Raw genomic sequence first — 17,316 nt, 5'->3', positions numbered from 1 at the left:
AGACTTGTGTGGGAATTCAGATTGCCAGACTGTGAAGCATGATTCATCACTCCAGAAAACACGTCTCCACTGCTTTAGAGTCCAGAGTATTTTACACCACTTGATCCGGCATGTTTTATTATGCTTGGTGATGTAAGGCTAGGATGCTCAGCCATGGAAACCCATACTATGAATCTCTGTATGTACTGTTCTTGAGCGAATCTGAAGGTCACATAATTTGAAGGTCTCTAGTGATTGACTCTGCAAAAAGTTGGCAACCTCTGTGGACTATGTGCCTCATGTAACTAAAAGTTGACAGTGGAATATTTGTAGCAAGGACATTTCATAACTATTCTGAGCTTCATGCAGAGGTGATATCCCACTTTAAATTATTAAAAAGTCTGACTCCTTGTAAGCAAAATATAAAGAAACAAGATCAAAGATCATTACAGGAAGAAAATTAAACTCAATCACTATGAAATGGAAATTCGCTGTATTTTACGATTTTTCAACAGGCAGCGTAAGACACCCCAGTTGTCCTGTAAGAGGTCCTTCAGAATTCCAAGATGGCGGCATCCATCGGGGTGTGCTGTGCCCTCCGCATCACACTTGGAGGTGAATTATTTCGCCCTTTTTTCTGTTTCACAGCTTTTTAAACATAGCCCATTTTATAAAGTGCAGTGTATTTATCGTCTTGATGTTTTTGAATTGTTACTGTTTTGCTCCGGTTTGCTTAGTTGACCCGGAAGAGCCTGTCATCATCACTCACATCGTGAAAATTGCTCACTTCAGCCAAAAACCTGAACTGCATTCACTAACAGCAACATCCAGGGAGTTAAATTGAAGAAATATTCAGCAAATTGTGTTCATTTTTGGGTGGTACTGTGTCTGTGTTGCAAGTTTCGGGTTACGCGTACTTCACCATTGCTCCCTAATCGATTTTGCTATGCCCTAAATATTGATCAAGTAACAGAATGTAATGGTTTAAATGTGAAACTGGTTGTTCTGAGAATTATTTCTGCGAAATAGACTTGAAAGAATAGCTGTGTGCTTCATAAAGTGTCGCCTTTGTTAGGTACACCTTGCAGGTGTATAATCTAGTGTTTGTAGCCTTAAAGCACTTATTTCTAAGCCTGTTTGATTCTGCACTGCTTATTCTATAATTCTTCACCGTACGTTTAATTGTATGGTGTTTTCCAGCTGTTATTTTTATGCATACTTCAACTTTGGTATTTATACTGTTCTTGGGGGTCTTGAAAGGCGCCTACAAATAAAATTTTTATTGTTATTATTTATTATGATAATTTCTGACCATTAAAAAAGAACAAAATGTGATAAATAACGTTTTATCAGTGATTGCCATTGCTGTTTTAACAAGTGTCATTGATGACAAAAAAGAAAGAAAGTGTCAATCTCTTGCCACAAAGTGGCAGCAACATTATATCCAGTGACACAGCAGAGGACAAATATGAGCAGAAACGTAGCCCAGGTAGTGTTTTCTCTGGAAATCCGACGTGAAAGTAGAGTAACTGCTTAACACTTTAGCTTAACAATAACTAAAGTAACTTCACCTTGTAGCTCTTCAGGAGTCTGTACAGTATTGTCACATATAAATAGGGATGGGTATTGATAAGATTTTCACGATTCCGATTCCATTTTCGATTATGTTTAAGGATTCGATTCTTTATCGATTCTCTTATCGATTCTTTTTAAATAAAAGGAGAGCACTAACTTTGTTTTATATCTTCTCTTTGAACAAGATAGAAATTTAGGAGTAACCTGGCCTTACAAACCCAACAGTGAGATCTTAAGAGATCCAGCCTATGGCTCTTCCATGGGGTGTCACAAGGTCCCCAGGGAAAAAAATTGTAAATGTAAAATAATAAAATAAATATTATTCTGTAGCAATAACAAAGTATAACATAAATTATTCTGTAGCAATTACACAAGAATATCCAGTAATGTCCCTGCCTACAAGTAAAAATGTTCACTTACCGAAAATCGGGGGCATCTGCTGTGGCAAATGGGTGCAAGCCTTTTACCACCACAAACTTCGTCACGGCACGGTGACATTCGTCTATCCTGGCCTGGAAGGAGATGCTACCGGTAGACTGCAGCGACAACTGCCAGCGAGCGCCAGCCAGACTGTCTGTCTCTCTCATCATGGTCACCTAAATGCACAGTAATGGCAGGTTTTGTAATAAGGCAGATCGCGCTAACATAATATGCACTGTTAGTTGATTATTTACCTGCCGTATTAACGGGAGAGGACGTGCAAACGTTACCGCTGCTGCTGGGTTGAGATTCACGAGTCCGGAGCGGAATTAAAATCACGACATTCATTTAAGGTCATCGCGTGTTTTGTGAGCAAATGCTTTTGCATATTCGTAGTGTTTCGTCCCTTAAATTAAATATCTACTTTGCAAGTATTGCAAGTTGCCCTGTTGTCATCCGTTCTCGTAAAGTATAACCAAACTTTTGAGCGTTTGTGCCGCTTGTTTCCTGCCAGGTAAGCGACGCTCGGCAACGTGGTGACGTCATTCGGGGCGACTGGAATCGATAAGGGAATCGTTTGCAAAAATGGCAAACAATGCCAAGGAATTGAAACAGTGGGAACCGGGTCTCAGCAAGAACCGGTTTTCGATACCCATCCCTACATATAAAAACTGAAAAAAAAAAGTTTTCTGCATGAGATGATGTGTCCTGGTCAAGCTTTTTAACCATCTGCTTACAGTTCACCTTTTCCACCGTGTAACTGCATCGGTTACACCTTTTGCTCTTACTGTCATATGGCGTTTAACTAGCAAGTGCTCCAAAGATGTTTGAGTTGAGTCATTTGTTCATAACCTGATTGTGCTCAATGGTCTGCTTTTGCCACGAGTGGCAGAACATGTCTGCTGTTTTCACTTTCAGCAGGAACAGTTGTCTCATATGTTTGTAAAGTATTGTGTTTTGCTGAAGTAGCTCCCTTTTTACTAAAAAATTGTGGAGGCTGATGATCTAAGATATGCCTGGACTTGTGTCTTTGCTGTGTATGCTAGGGAAGTAAACCCTTAGCATCATATTATTTATATCATGTGATAATGTACCTAGTGAAATTCTACAACAACTTGGTGGTTTATATATCCTCATTGAATGTATTCTCTTTGGTTATTAGCCCAGCTGTTGACTTGAGTGGACATACTTTCATGACTTTATCTTTGCATGTTGTCATCATGCAAGTAATGCAGTTTTAATAAGATCTGCCTTTCCTTTGGTGTCTTTGGTCTACAGGTGCAGCATCTCTCCGTGCTGTAGGAGGAGTTGTACAGGCGTCTCTCTTGGCAAGTCGAGCCTCAGCTGCGTCTCTGCAAAGACACTCTGCACTTTCACCGCTCCCTCCAACAACATGGCAGCAAACAAGACACGGCAGCTTCTTCAACAAGTGTAAGTTTATAAAATGATGATTTTGTATATGTATACACTGTTTTTTATTTTATTCTATTTATTTATTTATTTATTTATTTTCCGCCTTCGTTGTATATTGGTTTCTCTTCTTCTTACTTTAGCACTTTTGTGGTTCAGCTACCCAATTTCGCTGTGCAAGAAACTGCACAATGACAATAAAAAGCTCTAAGTCTAATTTTGAAAACTCTTCTCCCCAGCCATCATCCTCCCACTATAATATTAAAAGTACACCATAGCATGACTTGCAAAAGCATAGCTGTTTAGAATGTTTTAAGTTGTCTTCTTATATAACACAGGTGATACCATCGGAGCAGAATTACCTTACCTTGCCTGTATCAGCTGAACCTACTTAAAGTTATGTCTAAAAAGATGATGGCCCTGAGTTTCAAAACTTATCAGCTACTCCATTTCAAAAATGAAAACAGTAGCAAAGCACAAGTATAACAAATCCCAAAACAGCAAAAATGAAAAACACAACAGTTCATAAAATGTTTTTCCTTAAGTGTTGTGAGTTAATTGGATCAGTGGAACATATTAACATTATTAACACTTACTCATGGTCAGTCTGAATGGGAGAAAATCTCAGCAGTGACGTTCTTCAGGCTTTGCTTAAAGCCTGTACAACTATCGAGACTGTTACAGGTGATTTCTTGAAACCAAATGTTAATGGGTGTAGGGCTGGGCCATATCATACCGTTCATGGTAATACCAGTATAATGTTGGGCAACGACAAGAAAATGAAATATTGCGATAGAATATGGGTAAAACGCGCATGTACAGTGCCTTTGTTTTCATACGCACATGGCGAAAAAGGCACGGCGGTGACGGAGAATGAGAAGGTTGAATGAAACGGATGAACCAGAATTGTTTTGTAAAAATGCTGCAACTTCAGTGGTGTGGCACTGGTTTGGCTTTTGTCCGTCAGATACACAGCAAAGCACTATTTTTAGTAGAGCATGCCAGCGGACCGTCGTTATTACCGTGTTGATCGGGCGATCGTGGCTCAAGAGTTGGGAGTTCGCCTTGTAATCGGAAGGTTGCCAGTTCGAGCCCTGGCTCGGACAGTCTCGGTCGTTGTGTCCTTGGGCAAGACACCCGTTGCCTACTGGTGGTGGTCAGAGGGCCCGGTGGCGCCAGTGTCCGGCAGCCTCGCCTCTGTCAGTGCGCCCCAGGGTGGCTGTGGCTACAATGTAGCTTGCCATCACCAGTGTGTGAATGGGTGGATGACTGGATATGTAAAGCGCTTTGGGGTCCTTAGGGACTAGTAAAGCGCTATATAAATACAGGCCATTTACCATTTGTTTGGAAAATACGGCACACTTAAAATCAATCCTTTGATCTTTTTGAAAATTGACAGTGTGCCTTATGTTTGGATTCTGGTTGTGTTTACTGACCTCGAAACGATTTTATGTGCTACACGGTGCATTATATATTACTGTATTGCGTGTGTATAAGCTCTTTTTAAGTTTTGTGGATATTATACATGGTTATGCTGAGGATACGTCGGCCAATTTCCACTGGAAATGCCTTTTAGTTAAACTGTCAGCAAGGAATTTGCATTTGCACTGTTACGTTTTTATACAACTTTAATGCAAAAAACTGCTGCTTGTTTAAGTGAAAATACATTAATGGTTTTTTTTGCACTAATAAAGTTGTGGAGTTGTAAAGTATTTTGTCTAGTGTCAATTATATCATCAGTTTTATCGTTAACGCAAATTTTCAAATGTATATCGTGATAAATATTTTTGGTCATATTGCCCTGCTCTAAATGGGTGCATATTATTATAGTGTCAGGATTCATCTGGCCATGTTCAAAGGGATGTTCTCACTGGTAAATGCACGTTAGCAGAGCTTGTTTGGAATTCATGTCAGGACTGATGACAGTGTTTGAAGTGGGCATATATGAAGCTGTCAAAACATCTCTTTTTATCTCCTGCTTTCTCTGCCATGCTTCATCACCCGCTTCATAACTACTCCTTTTTTCAGTCTTAATCATTTACAGTCAATGCCTCAGCATTTCTCGTGTAATTAAGAAAATGTTGTGCCTGTCAACATGTCACACTTTCAGTTTGAATTGTGATTACATGAAAAACACACTGCCAAACAGCCTGTCGCATTACATTGGCTCTGTCCCTGGCTTGTATTTCTCCAGGAAGACTCTTTAAGTATTCGCTTATAAATATTTAATTGGGCTATTTAACTTTTTATTGTGCATGTTGCTTGCTGATTTTCAGATATGTCTGAATCAGTGGATGTACTGCAGATCCTAACTTGGGCCTTGGGTGATGCATTACCACTTTACAGTGATTGCTGTATAGCCACTGCAAATTTATTGGCTTTTAGTTACGGTCCCTGGTGCTCCCTTATGTCACTTACTGGACATCCTTATTTGTGGCTTTTAAAGGGGCACAGCTCCAAGCATTCTCACATTACATTAGTTAGCTCTTACATTGTGAGATTACTGTTTAAAAATTTTATTTGTCAGCTCTGAGAGGACGGACCCAAATTCTGATATGTTTATGATCTTTTGACTCTTAAGTGTTTTGACTCGGTGAGTTGAGCTAAAGTCAAGGTGAAGGTGTGGCAGATGAGTAGTTAAATCTACTCTGCTGGCAGCATTTTTCCTGCTAGCAGAAGAGACACTTGTTTTAATAAGACTGTTTCAGGTGTGTCTTATATTTTAATCTGTTTCAAATTGTTGTCACTGCTAACAGTCCTCTGGTATTAGCTCACTCAGTGAGGTGCTGAAAATAACTATCGTCTTGTTTTGTCTGTCCAACAATTACAGGAAGCCCCAAATACAAATTTACCCCAATGTGAGACCAAGAAAAGCAGTGAATTCTCACATTTGAAAACGTATTTAATATTTTCATTTTTTAATCAAAAGTCATTTAAGTGATTTATCAGCTGTCAAATACTAATCATTTAGTTTTATCTTTCGTGTATGAATCGTTTTAGGTCTCAAGTAATCAGAAAAACAAATCTGTCATTTACTGACAGTGAAATTCTAAAACCTTTAATGCATTTGGAGAAAAAGGCTAGTTTCATACAGCTAATCTGTAGAAAACAAACATTTAAAGCATTTTTTTTACGTTTTCATGTAAGTAAAAGAAAACTTTTAAATATGTGAACCATAAAAGATGTTGATAAAAGACTTTGATAAGAGTGATAAGAACTAAACAAAGGTAAAATCACAGACAGTCTGAAAGATGGTTGTAACTACCGGGACTTCAACCATTGGTTTCTGAAGTCTCTAGATTTTCACCACCATGTTAGTCATAAAAAGACGGATGTGACAAGAGGTGTGGCTTGGACTGTGAAACCGCTTCTTCACTGGCTAACGGCTTGTCAGTCATAACTCAATAACCATCCACAACCATAGATAACCTTTATTCTCAAACATGGTATGACCATTTTTGTTTAATGTGTGTGTGTTTAACTGTGAGTGTGTGTGTGTGTGTTTACAGTAACGGCTGAAGAGCTATGGAGAGGTGTGTTGGCTGAGTCCGGTGCTGGAGCAAGAAAGGGTCGAGGGAAGCGTACCAAACGCAAACTAAGGAGAGATCTGAACCGAGGACAGACCATTGGAGAGGGTGAGACTTCCACTGCGTGCCTTTCTTTAATTCACTTCTTGACAGAAGAGTAAAGCTGGTAAAACACAGAAAATCTAATTCCTATAATTTTCTCTTTAAATAATACAATTGAATTGTCTAAATGATTTCCTTTGTTCTGAAGTGCATAAATTTCTCCTGCTCAGCTGTTAACACAAGCGCTGCCAATCACACGCTGACACTCACGCTGAAGCTAAGAAGCAGCTGATGAGGATGACAAACTAGAATATTCATTACTTAGTGTTAAATTATTAATGCTCTGCAAGAGAGCATCCATCATTTTGGAATCCCACAGAGTTCTCTCAGGTATCGAAGATAATGGGAACAACTATTTGTGCTCGGTGTCCACAGCTGTCAACAGCTGTTTGCATCCACACACTGCAAGTATCATGGCCTTAGATCCTTATATACAAAGAAAATACAAATGTTTGCAAAATAATTAGTACTAATTTCTCTTCCTCTCATTCTTTATTCCTGTAATTGATTTCTTTTTTTCTCTTTTTAACCTCCAGGTCGTGGCGGTTTTCTGTGGCCTGGACTCAACAGTCCAGTGTTGAAGGATGGTGCTTTGCAGAGCATGAGTCGAAGAGGCGAAGCTGAGCAGCAGGAGGTTCAAGCTGAACTAGGTGAAGACACACAAATATCCCATCACACGTCACCGTTATCTGCGCAGAAGCACAAAATGATCACAAACCTGTGCAACTTTATGAATGCACTGACATTTTGCCAGCTATGTTATCCAATATCACAGCTGTCCATCAGTTGTCAGCTTATATTCCACTTCTGAGCGTTAGAAAAGCCAAAGAAAAATCATTTTTCTGGAAAAATAAATTAACTTTTCACGAGCCACCAGGAAGGAGCGGTGGGGTAAATGAGGTCTTAATCTTGAAAAACAGAAGCGCCACTGTTGGGAAATAGAAGCCGCTAATTTGTCTCCGCTGTGATCTCATTTGTTAATAGTAATTACACAGTTAATTTGACATTGACAGATAGCACCTTTGATGTTTATCGTGTTGTGCTCCTTGTAGTCAGCTGTGACCTCTGCAAAAATTCGTCTGTTGTGTTTTTCTGCAGTGCGTCAGAGGGACGAGTGGGAGAGAAGGAGGAAGATGAAGGTGAAGAGGGAGAGAGGTTGGACAGGAAACTCCTGGGGGGGAATCAGCCTGGGGCCGCCTGACCCTGGACCTAATGGAGGTAAATCATACCTAAATGCTCACAAAGTCTTGCTGTTATACCGTTACACTGTTAAAATTAATCAACTATACTCAAAAAGTACTTCAACCAGAAAACCTTTTGTCATCTTAATAATGCTATATAGAGCTATTTATCACTTTGACTCTCAGGTCAATCTGTTGACAGCAAAGGAGAGGTCAGAGGTCAATGATATTTGAAATCGTCCCACAGTACTGTAGTTAATTATGTAGGTATAGTTTTGAGGCTTTTTGTCAATTTTCAACTCTAAATCATTAAGTTGTAGACCGTGGTGGAGGCAAGCCAAATTTTAATGGATTTTTAACATGACCCCACTCATTGCTCTGCACCCATACAAAGTTTTATCAGAACCTTTCGAACTACTGCGTTTACAAGTAAAATGAGCCGTAAATGCTTTCAAAAACATGACCTACTTGGTTTAGTAACAGTGTCCTTCAATTTGCTCCTTGTTGTATTTACAACAGTCTTTAGTGAATCCAGAAAAGTAGCAGAACAAAATACAACCAGCTCGAGCTGACCGTCACAGTGCAGACATCTCCACCTCACTCTCACGGAGTAACAAGAGTCTTGATCATGACACAGCAGGTCTCAGAGGGGCACCTCACTTAGATATACACTGAAAGACACAGCGAGACGTAATGATGACTATAGTGATGGAGAAAGATGAGGTGGATGAAGCAATACAAGTGTAATAAGAGTCATGCTGGGTGTGTATGTGTGCGATAGAGAGAGAGAGCAGAAGGAGGTCAGCATGCTGCTAGAGATGAAAATGGGAATTTGACAAAAGTGTCAAATGGGACAATTTCCTAATTTAGAAAGACATCCCTCTGTTTTCTGCTCTCTCTGTGGCTTTCCTGTTCACTCTTTGTCTTTTTACCCCAGATTTCTTTTCCTATTCCCATTCCTCATCTCTTCCAGTCATTTCTCAATTCATTATTTTCTCTCTTCCATTTCCTTTTCCATCACCCTCTCGGCTTCTCCCGTTCCTCCCACGCTGTTTGCCTTTTCCCCCCTGTTCCTGTACAAGAAACCCAAATGACCACACTGTTACATTGCAATGAACCATGCAGGGCTGTTGGTCCATCACACCTTGAATGGAATGTCTTATAACCACAGCCTTAAAACTCAATTTACAGCACACCACAGCTGTAACCTGTAACCTGATGTGCCACTTCCCAGAAATGTGACTACAAATCACAGTCATGTGGACCATGACAGCAATGATAGGTCCTCGTAATTGGTTAGGACAAGAATAAAGTCTCCGTGAAGCAGCATGCTTGTTCAGAATGCTAACAAAAGCACCAGTATTTTATCACATTTTCTTGGTATAAAGATTGTATATGAAACTTGTTATTTTTAATTCTTTTTACAGATCCAGATGTCAGTCTCATGACACATTTTTGCCCAGGATTCTGTTGTTTTTGTTGTTGCACAATATCTCCCGAATCAGTTGCCTCTCTGGTGCTTTTTGAACTAAAGGAAAAGTGATTATTGTCACGTTTACATTATTTTTACGTAGACTTGGTACCGACTTCGAAGTTATCCTACTAGAAAGAAATCGCATAATGAGTGTCATGAATTGCCGATAGCTTTAAAACATCCTATTGTGATTGTTCTTGAAACAAATTTGCTTTTGCTGATCATTTAGTGGGTTTAAAATCCATCTCCAACCCCTTTTACAGTGGAGCCCATAAGACTTTAACTATTGACAACTAATGATCAATTCAAACTTATGAAAGGTAATTTAAAATCTTTCACGCTAAGTTTGGTCAACATATTCCACAGTGACTGTTGATGTATCCTTGCTAGAAACATAAATGCACTCTTATTTAATAGAAATAAACTAATTTTGTGGAGATTTTTAAACCAAAGAACTCAGTGACAGGATAATTCAAAAAGTAAACCGCTGATGAAAGGTGGGAAAACAAATACATTTATATCTTTTGTATGAATGTCTTAAGTTTGTATCTTATCCTATGTCTGTGATCATCTGATTTTATTTGCTTCACGAGTGATTAACAAAAAATCCAAAATCATTGGAAAATGAATCTCTTTCACTGGCCATACGATGTACATGTGTCATGCATCATAGTCCAATGATCAAAAACTATTTTTAGAGTAAAAACTTAATATGATAATGTAACCAGCTGTTCGGCCAAATGCCGGTGCATATAGAGAGCTTTGCTTAGCCCGTAGCGTTGGGCTCCTGTCCAGTCAACTCTTCATCCGAAACTCTGAGGAACTCTGGCTAATTCCGGCTGATTCACTGATGAAGCAGCTAGCCTCCTGTTCCCAGCCTCATTATATCTTTAAACATTAGTCTTTGCTGGAGTTGAGCTTGTTTACCTCAAACCACAAAGGATGAGGGAACAAGACTCTGCTTGGTTCACATCATCATTAGTTTTATATTTCTCTTCCCTTTCCACTTGCCTCTATGCTAACAAGCCCTCTCACACCTTGACATACACACCTTCCCCCCTGCATGCCCGAACACCTTCTTTCATGCGCTGTACTGACGTTGTTGTTCTCGCGCTTCCAAGGATACACTCGGGGTCTGGTGAATGTGATGTGAAGGGAGCTGGAAATAGATTACTTCTCTCTGATCAGCTTTGGTCTCCTACAGATGTTGGGTCAATATACCAGCTGTGGTGGGGGTGTGTGTGCGTGCGTGTGTCCTCCCCTTGGAGCCTTTGAGTCAGCTCTCCTTTGTTTGTTGTTAATTGGTTAGAAGTGAACGGGGTGCATTTGGGAGAGTAACATCCTTCAAAGGTCACTGACAATGAAAAGTGCAGACCCGTTACGCTGCTGCAAGGGCTTCTGGGTATTTGTTACGCTTGCAAGAGCCTGGTTAATCGGTTTATAGTGTATGTGTGTACGGATGTGTGCGCTTAAATGCATTTGCGTGTTAAAGCTTTGTTATCTAAACTTCTTTCTTTCTTTGTCTTTCTTTCCTCTGTCCACAGAAACCTACGAGGATTTCGATTCACGTGTCATTGAGGTTAGTGTCACTTGTCCCTTTCTGTTTACTGAACGACACACTGTGCTCGACAACGTTTTCGACGATGTTGATTAACAGTTGCGTTTAAATTGTTTCAAAAATGTAAAAAAGGCTGTATTGTTAATAAACGAGGATGATCCCTTGTACAGCATGGTCATCAAATTAACAGTTTTCATCAAGAGAATACGTTTTTGACGGTTTAATTGTTTCACTTCATTTTAATTGCTGGTTTATTACCCTCATCAAGTTAATAAGGACCGTTTCATCTCTCTGCATTAGCTGACTGGACAAAATACAGCTGTACTGATAGCCCCCCAGACTTCTAGGAACTTCTAGCTTATTTTGTTTTATGTGTCATTTTCTAAATAAATCTGACTGTACATTAAAATATTGCAGAAAGCCTCGAAGGGAGCAAACAGTTTTCAAGTATTTCAAAGCAGTGGAAAATCCAGTGTGGTGTGTACACATGGATGGTGATAGGGGCAAATTTGTTGAGCAAGGGTAGCTCCATTTGAGAACTAAGCAGCAGCATTTGAGCAGTTGGACTGGTTTAGCACTCCCTGAAGTCAAGTAGAGTAATATCTAGGTCACGTTTGCTTCATGTATGAAACCAAGCATACGATTACCCCTAAAGCAAAGCTGTTCATTCAAGAGTTTGGTGGGTATAATTGCAGTTTTTTTTTCTTTTAGAATTTCACACAGTATGCAGTTTATTAAGATCTGAATATAATTTGGCACAATTGACCCTTAAAATCCTGAAGACCATTGGGGGTTTTTAGTATTCCTGAAATTGTTTGGCAGTGTAACTTTTATGCTGTCAATATAAGGCAGGGGTGGGGCAACTCCAAGGGCCGGTGCAGGTTTTAGTAACCTCCTCAACATGTCTTGAAGTTCTCCAGAGGCCTAGTAATGAACTAATTTGATTCAGGTGTGTTGACCCAGTGAGATCTAAAACCTGCAGGACACCGGCCCTTGAGGCCTGGAGTTGCCCACTCCTGATTTAAGGGATATTTTAATTGTAAACGAGCTCAGTCTCTCCTAGTTAAGTTATGTAATGACTACTTTTTGAAAATAACAGTAAGCTGGATAAAGAAGAAAATTGGGTCATTTTAGTTTGACCTGACGATGTCACATGCCTCAGTGGAAACATAATAACAAAGAAGAGAGTTACCATCACACTAACGATGGCACTGCGGCTGGATGTCAGGTTCAGATTAGAGCAGCGTTGTGTTTGATATCAGAGGGTTTTGATTGCAGTTTCTCGCCAAAAGAATATCTATGAGACTGCTGATGAGTAGGCAGTCACTAACTAGACTGTAGAAGCTGAACTGGACAAGAAAAAGGTAAGACTAGTACCATTTTGTGTCATTTGTCACATGATAAGAGAACTGTGGAAGGAATGAAGTTGTAATATAATCAGTTGCCTTTTCATTACTGGTATAAAATTTTCAGGCCAAGTTTTCCAACCGTTGAAGTCAACGATCCAATAAACAAACATTCTCCTTTAGTCTTGAGTGTTTTACCCAAGACTGGAGAAAATGAAAGTGGCACCAAGACTTCCTGAAGCTGATGCAAGCCAGAAAAGTGTTATATTGTTTCCATCCAGGTGATAAATAGTATAGGGTTGTGCAATTAATGAGCAGCATGCTAGAGATCCACTGAACTACCTTTATTTCAGTCCAATAATTATAGCTTGAAATTAATAAGCTGCATTTACGTCAAGGCACCTCGAGACTTGACTTTGCTAGAATGTTGCATTCAAATCAGTTTGTAAATTTACTGAATTGGTATTTATTATTAAGATGATAAATTACTGTGGGACCAGAATAGACAAAAGCAAAGACAAAAAGTGCATTTATGTTATTCCCCCAGTTTATTTACATGTGTTTAATTGCAGCGCGATGTGACAGTCATTACTGCATAGCATGCTACTGTCATGGGCTAGTGTCTTGTTCCATGTTTTTCTGTGGGTGCACAACCTCGTACATTAAAAATGGAGCTAATGAGACACTGGTAATGTGAAGATAACAGCAACTGAGTTGAAAGAACCAGTTATGTTAACAGGGGTACAATAGAAGCTTCCCAACAAGCAGTAAAAGTGATGTAATATAGCAAGAGGAAAAGGAGTCTTTCTGTTTCTTTCTGTTGCAGCTTTTGTTCGTTTTATTTCACAAACTAAAGACTGAAAGAAAGAGGCAAACACATAAAACATGGTGGCACACACACTAAAACCCTACTAAATGCTGATGTAGCTGAAAGTACCTGCTTCACTGCTGACGAGTGGTGTAGTAAACATAGAGCAACATAGAGTTAAATGGATTAAATCGTCCTATTGTCAATGACTGATTCCTATTGCCTTACAGCATGTAGTATATCCGTCTCCACTGAGAAGATTAATAGATTTTTAAAACTTGATTACCGCTGATGCTTAAATCTGAATATTTCAGCATGAAAAATATGGCCTAAGGCTACATGTAACTTGTAAAAGATATGAGGATTCATGTTGAAATCTGGTGAACCTGGTAGCTAAGTGACACTTTGCAGTCGTGTGTGCTTCAGGATAAAGAAAAATTGTATTTTGAAGGCAGTGTGTGTGTGTGAGAGAGAGAGAAAGAGAAACAGAATAAAGCTACACTGCATAGACAGTTCATTTAGATTCTGTCTTAGTGAACCTGGAACTTACCTTAATTCAATTAGTGCTAATGGACCCTACTGAACTAATGGGGGTAACGCTACAAGGTCACATGCAGGAAGACCCAGATGTGCAGCAGAGACAGGGGGGTGCACACATGTGGAATATCTGATTTTCATTGAATACCTGTTTGTCTATACCTTAAATATAAGTTATATATTTTATATACTCATATGTATGATTTTTAATTTTTTTTAAATGTGACTGACCAGATGTATCTATTCCATACACACATGTCATTAGATATTGTGTGTGTGTGTGTGTGTGTCTCATTGATAGTCTTCCCTACAGCTCCTGTCTGCATAAATAAAAGTGGTGTCACAGACATTAGGCTTCCCCCTGGAAACCGATGGACGCTTTTATGGTGCCATCGCCTTCTATAAATATACCCTCTGTGCGTGTGTGCGAGAGTGTGAGCGTAAGTGTGCACCACTATAAATCCAGGCCTAATGAAATGAAAAAGGCTTACTGGAATAAAAGGCTCGTCTCCCAAGGACGATCATGCTGGCATGCCATTAGTGAATACATCCAGCAGGAGGGAGGGAAGAGGAGGGAAAGAGAAAAAGTGTAAGAGAAGGAAAAGTTGTGAAAGTTATCTTGAAAAGTCGAAAGGTGAGAAGAGGGGAAACAAAAGGCTGAAGCTGTGTAACAATAATAAAGACTCATTAAATGTAGATAAGAATAAGTACATACTTTTGAATGTAATGGTGAAAAACTTTTAAAGTTTAAAAAAATGTATGTTTGATATTTCACATTTTATTTTAATAATAGAATGTAGATGCATACATTCCACACATATCCTTTTATTGTTATTTTAAGCTTATTGAAATGAACTTACTCCTTGCTGTTTGACAGTATCAGCTCATTTCAGTTGATGTTGATGTTTATGCCAAGAGAAATACTTAGAGATCTACTCATCTCTCCTTCAGTATCTGCTAAGTTATATCTTTGTAGGCGAGTCTTTACCTGTCACACTGTTCATACTGTCTCTTTTGGATTGGATTGGATTTCCAGTACGTGGTGCTTCTGGCAAATTACAGACTGTAAAAATACATAAAGATCTCCTGGCAAGCCAAAAAATAGGTGCAACAAAATTCATCCATAACTTAAAGGTTGATATTTCAGTTTAAGATATCCACATTAAGGATGATAAGAAATGCTTTGTTTAGTTCAGTTATTTAGATGTATTAATCCCAAAGGTCACATAATAGGCATGGTGACAGCAAATTTACACTGTTGTACAAGCTGTACACTGACTACTTTACATTATATCAGTGTGTCATGTCTTCACTGTTCTCCCATGAAAAGATATATAACAAAATAAAATAAAATAAATATTTAAATAAATGTGAGGGGTGTACTCACTTTTGTGAGATACTGTATGCGCTTTATTTATTATCAAAGCAGGCTATTTTTGTAGGCCTACATATTCATTGTTTTAGTCCTGTAACATAATAAATCCAACAAAAATATGGTATTAATATAGGGAAACTAGAAAGTTAAATATTAGATAAATACCAGTTAAATATCAAATAATACTACTGTAGAATGTTTACATGTTGTTTTATTTGTGCTTGTTAGTAATGTGGAAAGGAGACTAGGCTTTATTGCCTTCACTTTTAGGTCCAAATATCTTTTGTGGCTCCATGCAGACCTTTTAGGCAAAAACTGGTCAAAATACGTCTTTTGAAAGCAAAGGTTGCTTTGTCCTATGTTGACTAAAAGTAGTGACAAGCCAGTGCTGAATTATCCCCTGACTGTACAGCTGCCCTCAGCTCATAGGCTCTTTTTAGTACACTATTTTGGTCTTCCTGCTGAAAACTGTACTACTATTGTTCAGTCTATCCACCCTGCCTTATTTTAGCCTGCAGCTCTTATGAAAAGCTCTGAGAAAGCCACTTTCATGTTAAGACTGGGCAGTTAATTTAATTAAATTTTTATTAATAAGGCTGGCTTACAAAAATTCCAAAAAATGAAGATAAAATGATCACTGCTGCCCCCCGCTTCATACTCATCCACCTCCCCAAGCAGTCAAAAAATAATTTGTGCTCGTATGTGAGGACATGCTTTACAGAGAATCATCAAATGAAAAATGTGCACCAAAATGCATCTAAATCATCTAATCCAGTACAATTACACTAAAAACTACAGCTTCAAAAATTCCCATTAAGTTAAAGCACACGGCTCTGGCACACTCAGTGTGATGAAGAATAGAGCTAGGGATGACGGAGAGCTGAGGTAACTGAAAAAAATGGAGAAGAGTCAGAGCGACGCAGACAAAAGTGATGTTCATGGCCTCTCTCCAAGTACAGCACACACTTGGACAAGACTCAGTGATTTCATTAACGGAGATGGAGTGTTGTCAGTGTCAGAAGAGGGTTGCTTTTTTGCTTTTTTGCTTTTTCTTTTTTGCTTTGTACTCCCTGAAGTCAACAACCTTGAAAGTTTTGTTGAAAGTAAACTGAGAGCAGGCTGGATAAACTTTGTAGGAACTTTTAATTGGATTACAGCTGTTTACCACACTGAACTGTCAAGGCATGTATTCATACTAATATCAAAAGTGAAATTCACAATAAAGAAGTCAAAAGCTACTAATGCAGGTTTATTTGTTTCTTAACACTACAACTACCAACATTCTAAACCCCTAGAATCACTGCAACAGTACCAGTCTATTAGCTGTAACTATGACTTTACGAAATAAGTACTTCAAACAAGAACTTTTGGGGTTTTTATTAGATTTACAAAGAGTTTGTGTGATTTCATATTATTTCATTACAGATCATGAAGTTGAAATATGTTTAAGAATCCACAAAGGAACAGCAATAACTAGAGAGTCGATAGAAAGTGAATGATATTTAGCAACTCCAAGGAATTACTGATATAATAACTACTGCTGATGCAAACAGAGAAGGATCCATGATAAAACCTTTAGGCAAATTACCAGGGAGAGTATACTGTTGAAAGTGAAGCAGGTCATTGCCTGTAATATACTATACACCACACAGTTGGCCACAATAAAATAAGAAATGCATTTAAATAAATTAATTGCTGTAAAAGTCGATCAGTGAGTGTTTATTATGTTATCCGAGAGCCTTGTTCAATCTACAACACTACCCATCCTAGCGTGCAGCCTTCCTCAGCATTGACGTTCAACTCCAAAAAACAATCCAATTTGGCTGCTCTGCACCACATTTCACTCTTTATTTGCTCAGGTTAGTTCTCCACTCTCTGGGCTGTGCTCTGTTTGGCTTCTCTACATAGCCAGCAACCTGCTTGCTTCTTTATGTTTCCAGTCACACACTCCCTCACCTACCCGACCCATTCATCTTTCTACCCATTTTCTTCCACTTATCCAATTAAGAATTGTGGTTGACTCT

The 17,316-nt window shown here is 38.9% G+C and overlaps 1 protein-coding gene across 1 annotated transcript in view; it reads left to right on the top strand.

The window, feature by feature from the left end:
• The first annotated feature begins 488 nt into the window (after nucleotides 1–488).
• mrps5 (mitochondrial ribosomal protein S5) overlaps nucleotides 489–17,316 on the top strand; it is a 32,961-nt gene continuing 16,133 nt past the window's right edge. Inside the window, exons 1-6 of the mRNA XM_085183441.1 lie at nucleotides 489–594; nucleotides 3,253–3,405; nucleotides 6,894–7,019; nucleotides 7,550–7,663; nucleotides 8,112–8,231; nucleotides 11,213–11,247. Of these exons, the coding sequence (XP_085039567.1) occupies nucleotides 546–594; nucleotides 3,253–3,405; nucleotides 6,894–7,019; nucleotides 7,550–7,663; nucleotides 8,112–8,231; nucleotides 11,213–11,247 (597 nt within the window). The 5' untranslated portion in view covers nucleotides 489–545. The remainder of the gene's footprint in view (nucleotides 595–3,252; nucleotides 3,406–6,893; nucleotides 7,020–7,549; nucleotides 7,664–8,111; nucleotides 8,232–11,212; nucleotides 11,248–17,316) is intronic.

The sequence above is a fragment of the Neolamprologus multifasciatus genome, chromosome 13 (genome assembly GCF_963576455.1).
Source record: "Neolamprologus multifasciatus chromosome 13, fNeoMul1.2, whole genome shotgun sequence".
Lineage (NCBI taxonomy): Eukaryota > Metazoa > Chordata > Actinopteri > Cichliformes > Cichlidae > Neolamprologus > Neolamprologus multifasciatus.
The sequence above is the reverse complement of the archived record's forward strand: the minus strand, read 5'-3'. Positions and strand labels throughout refer to the sequence as shown.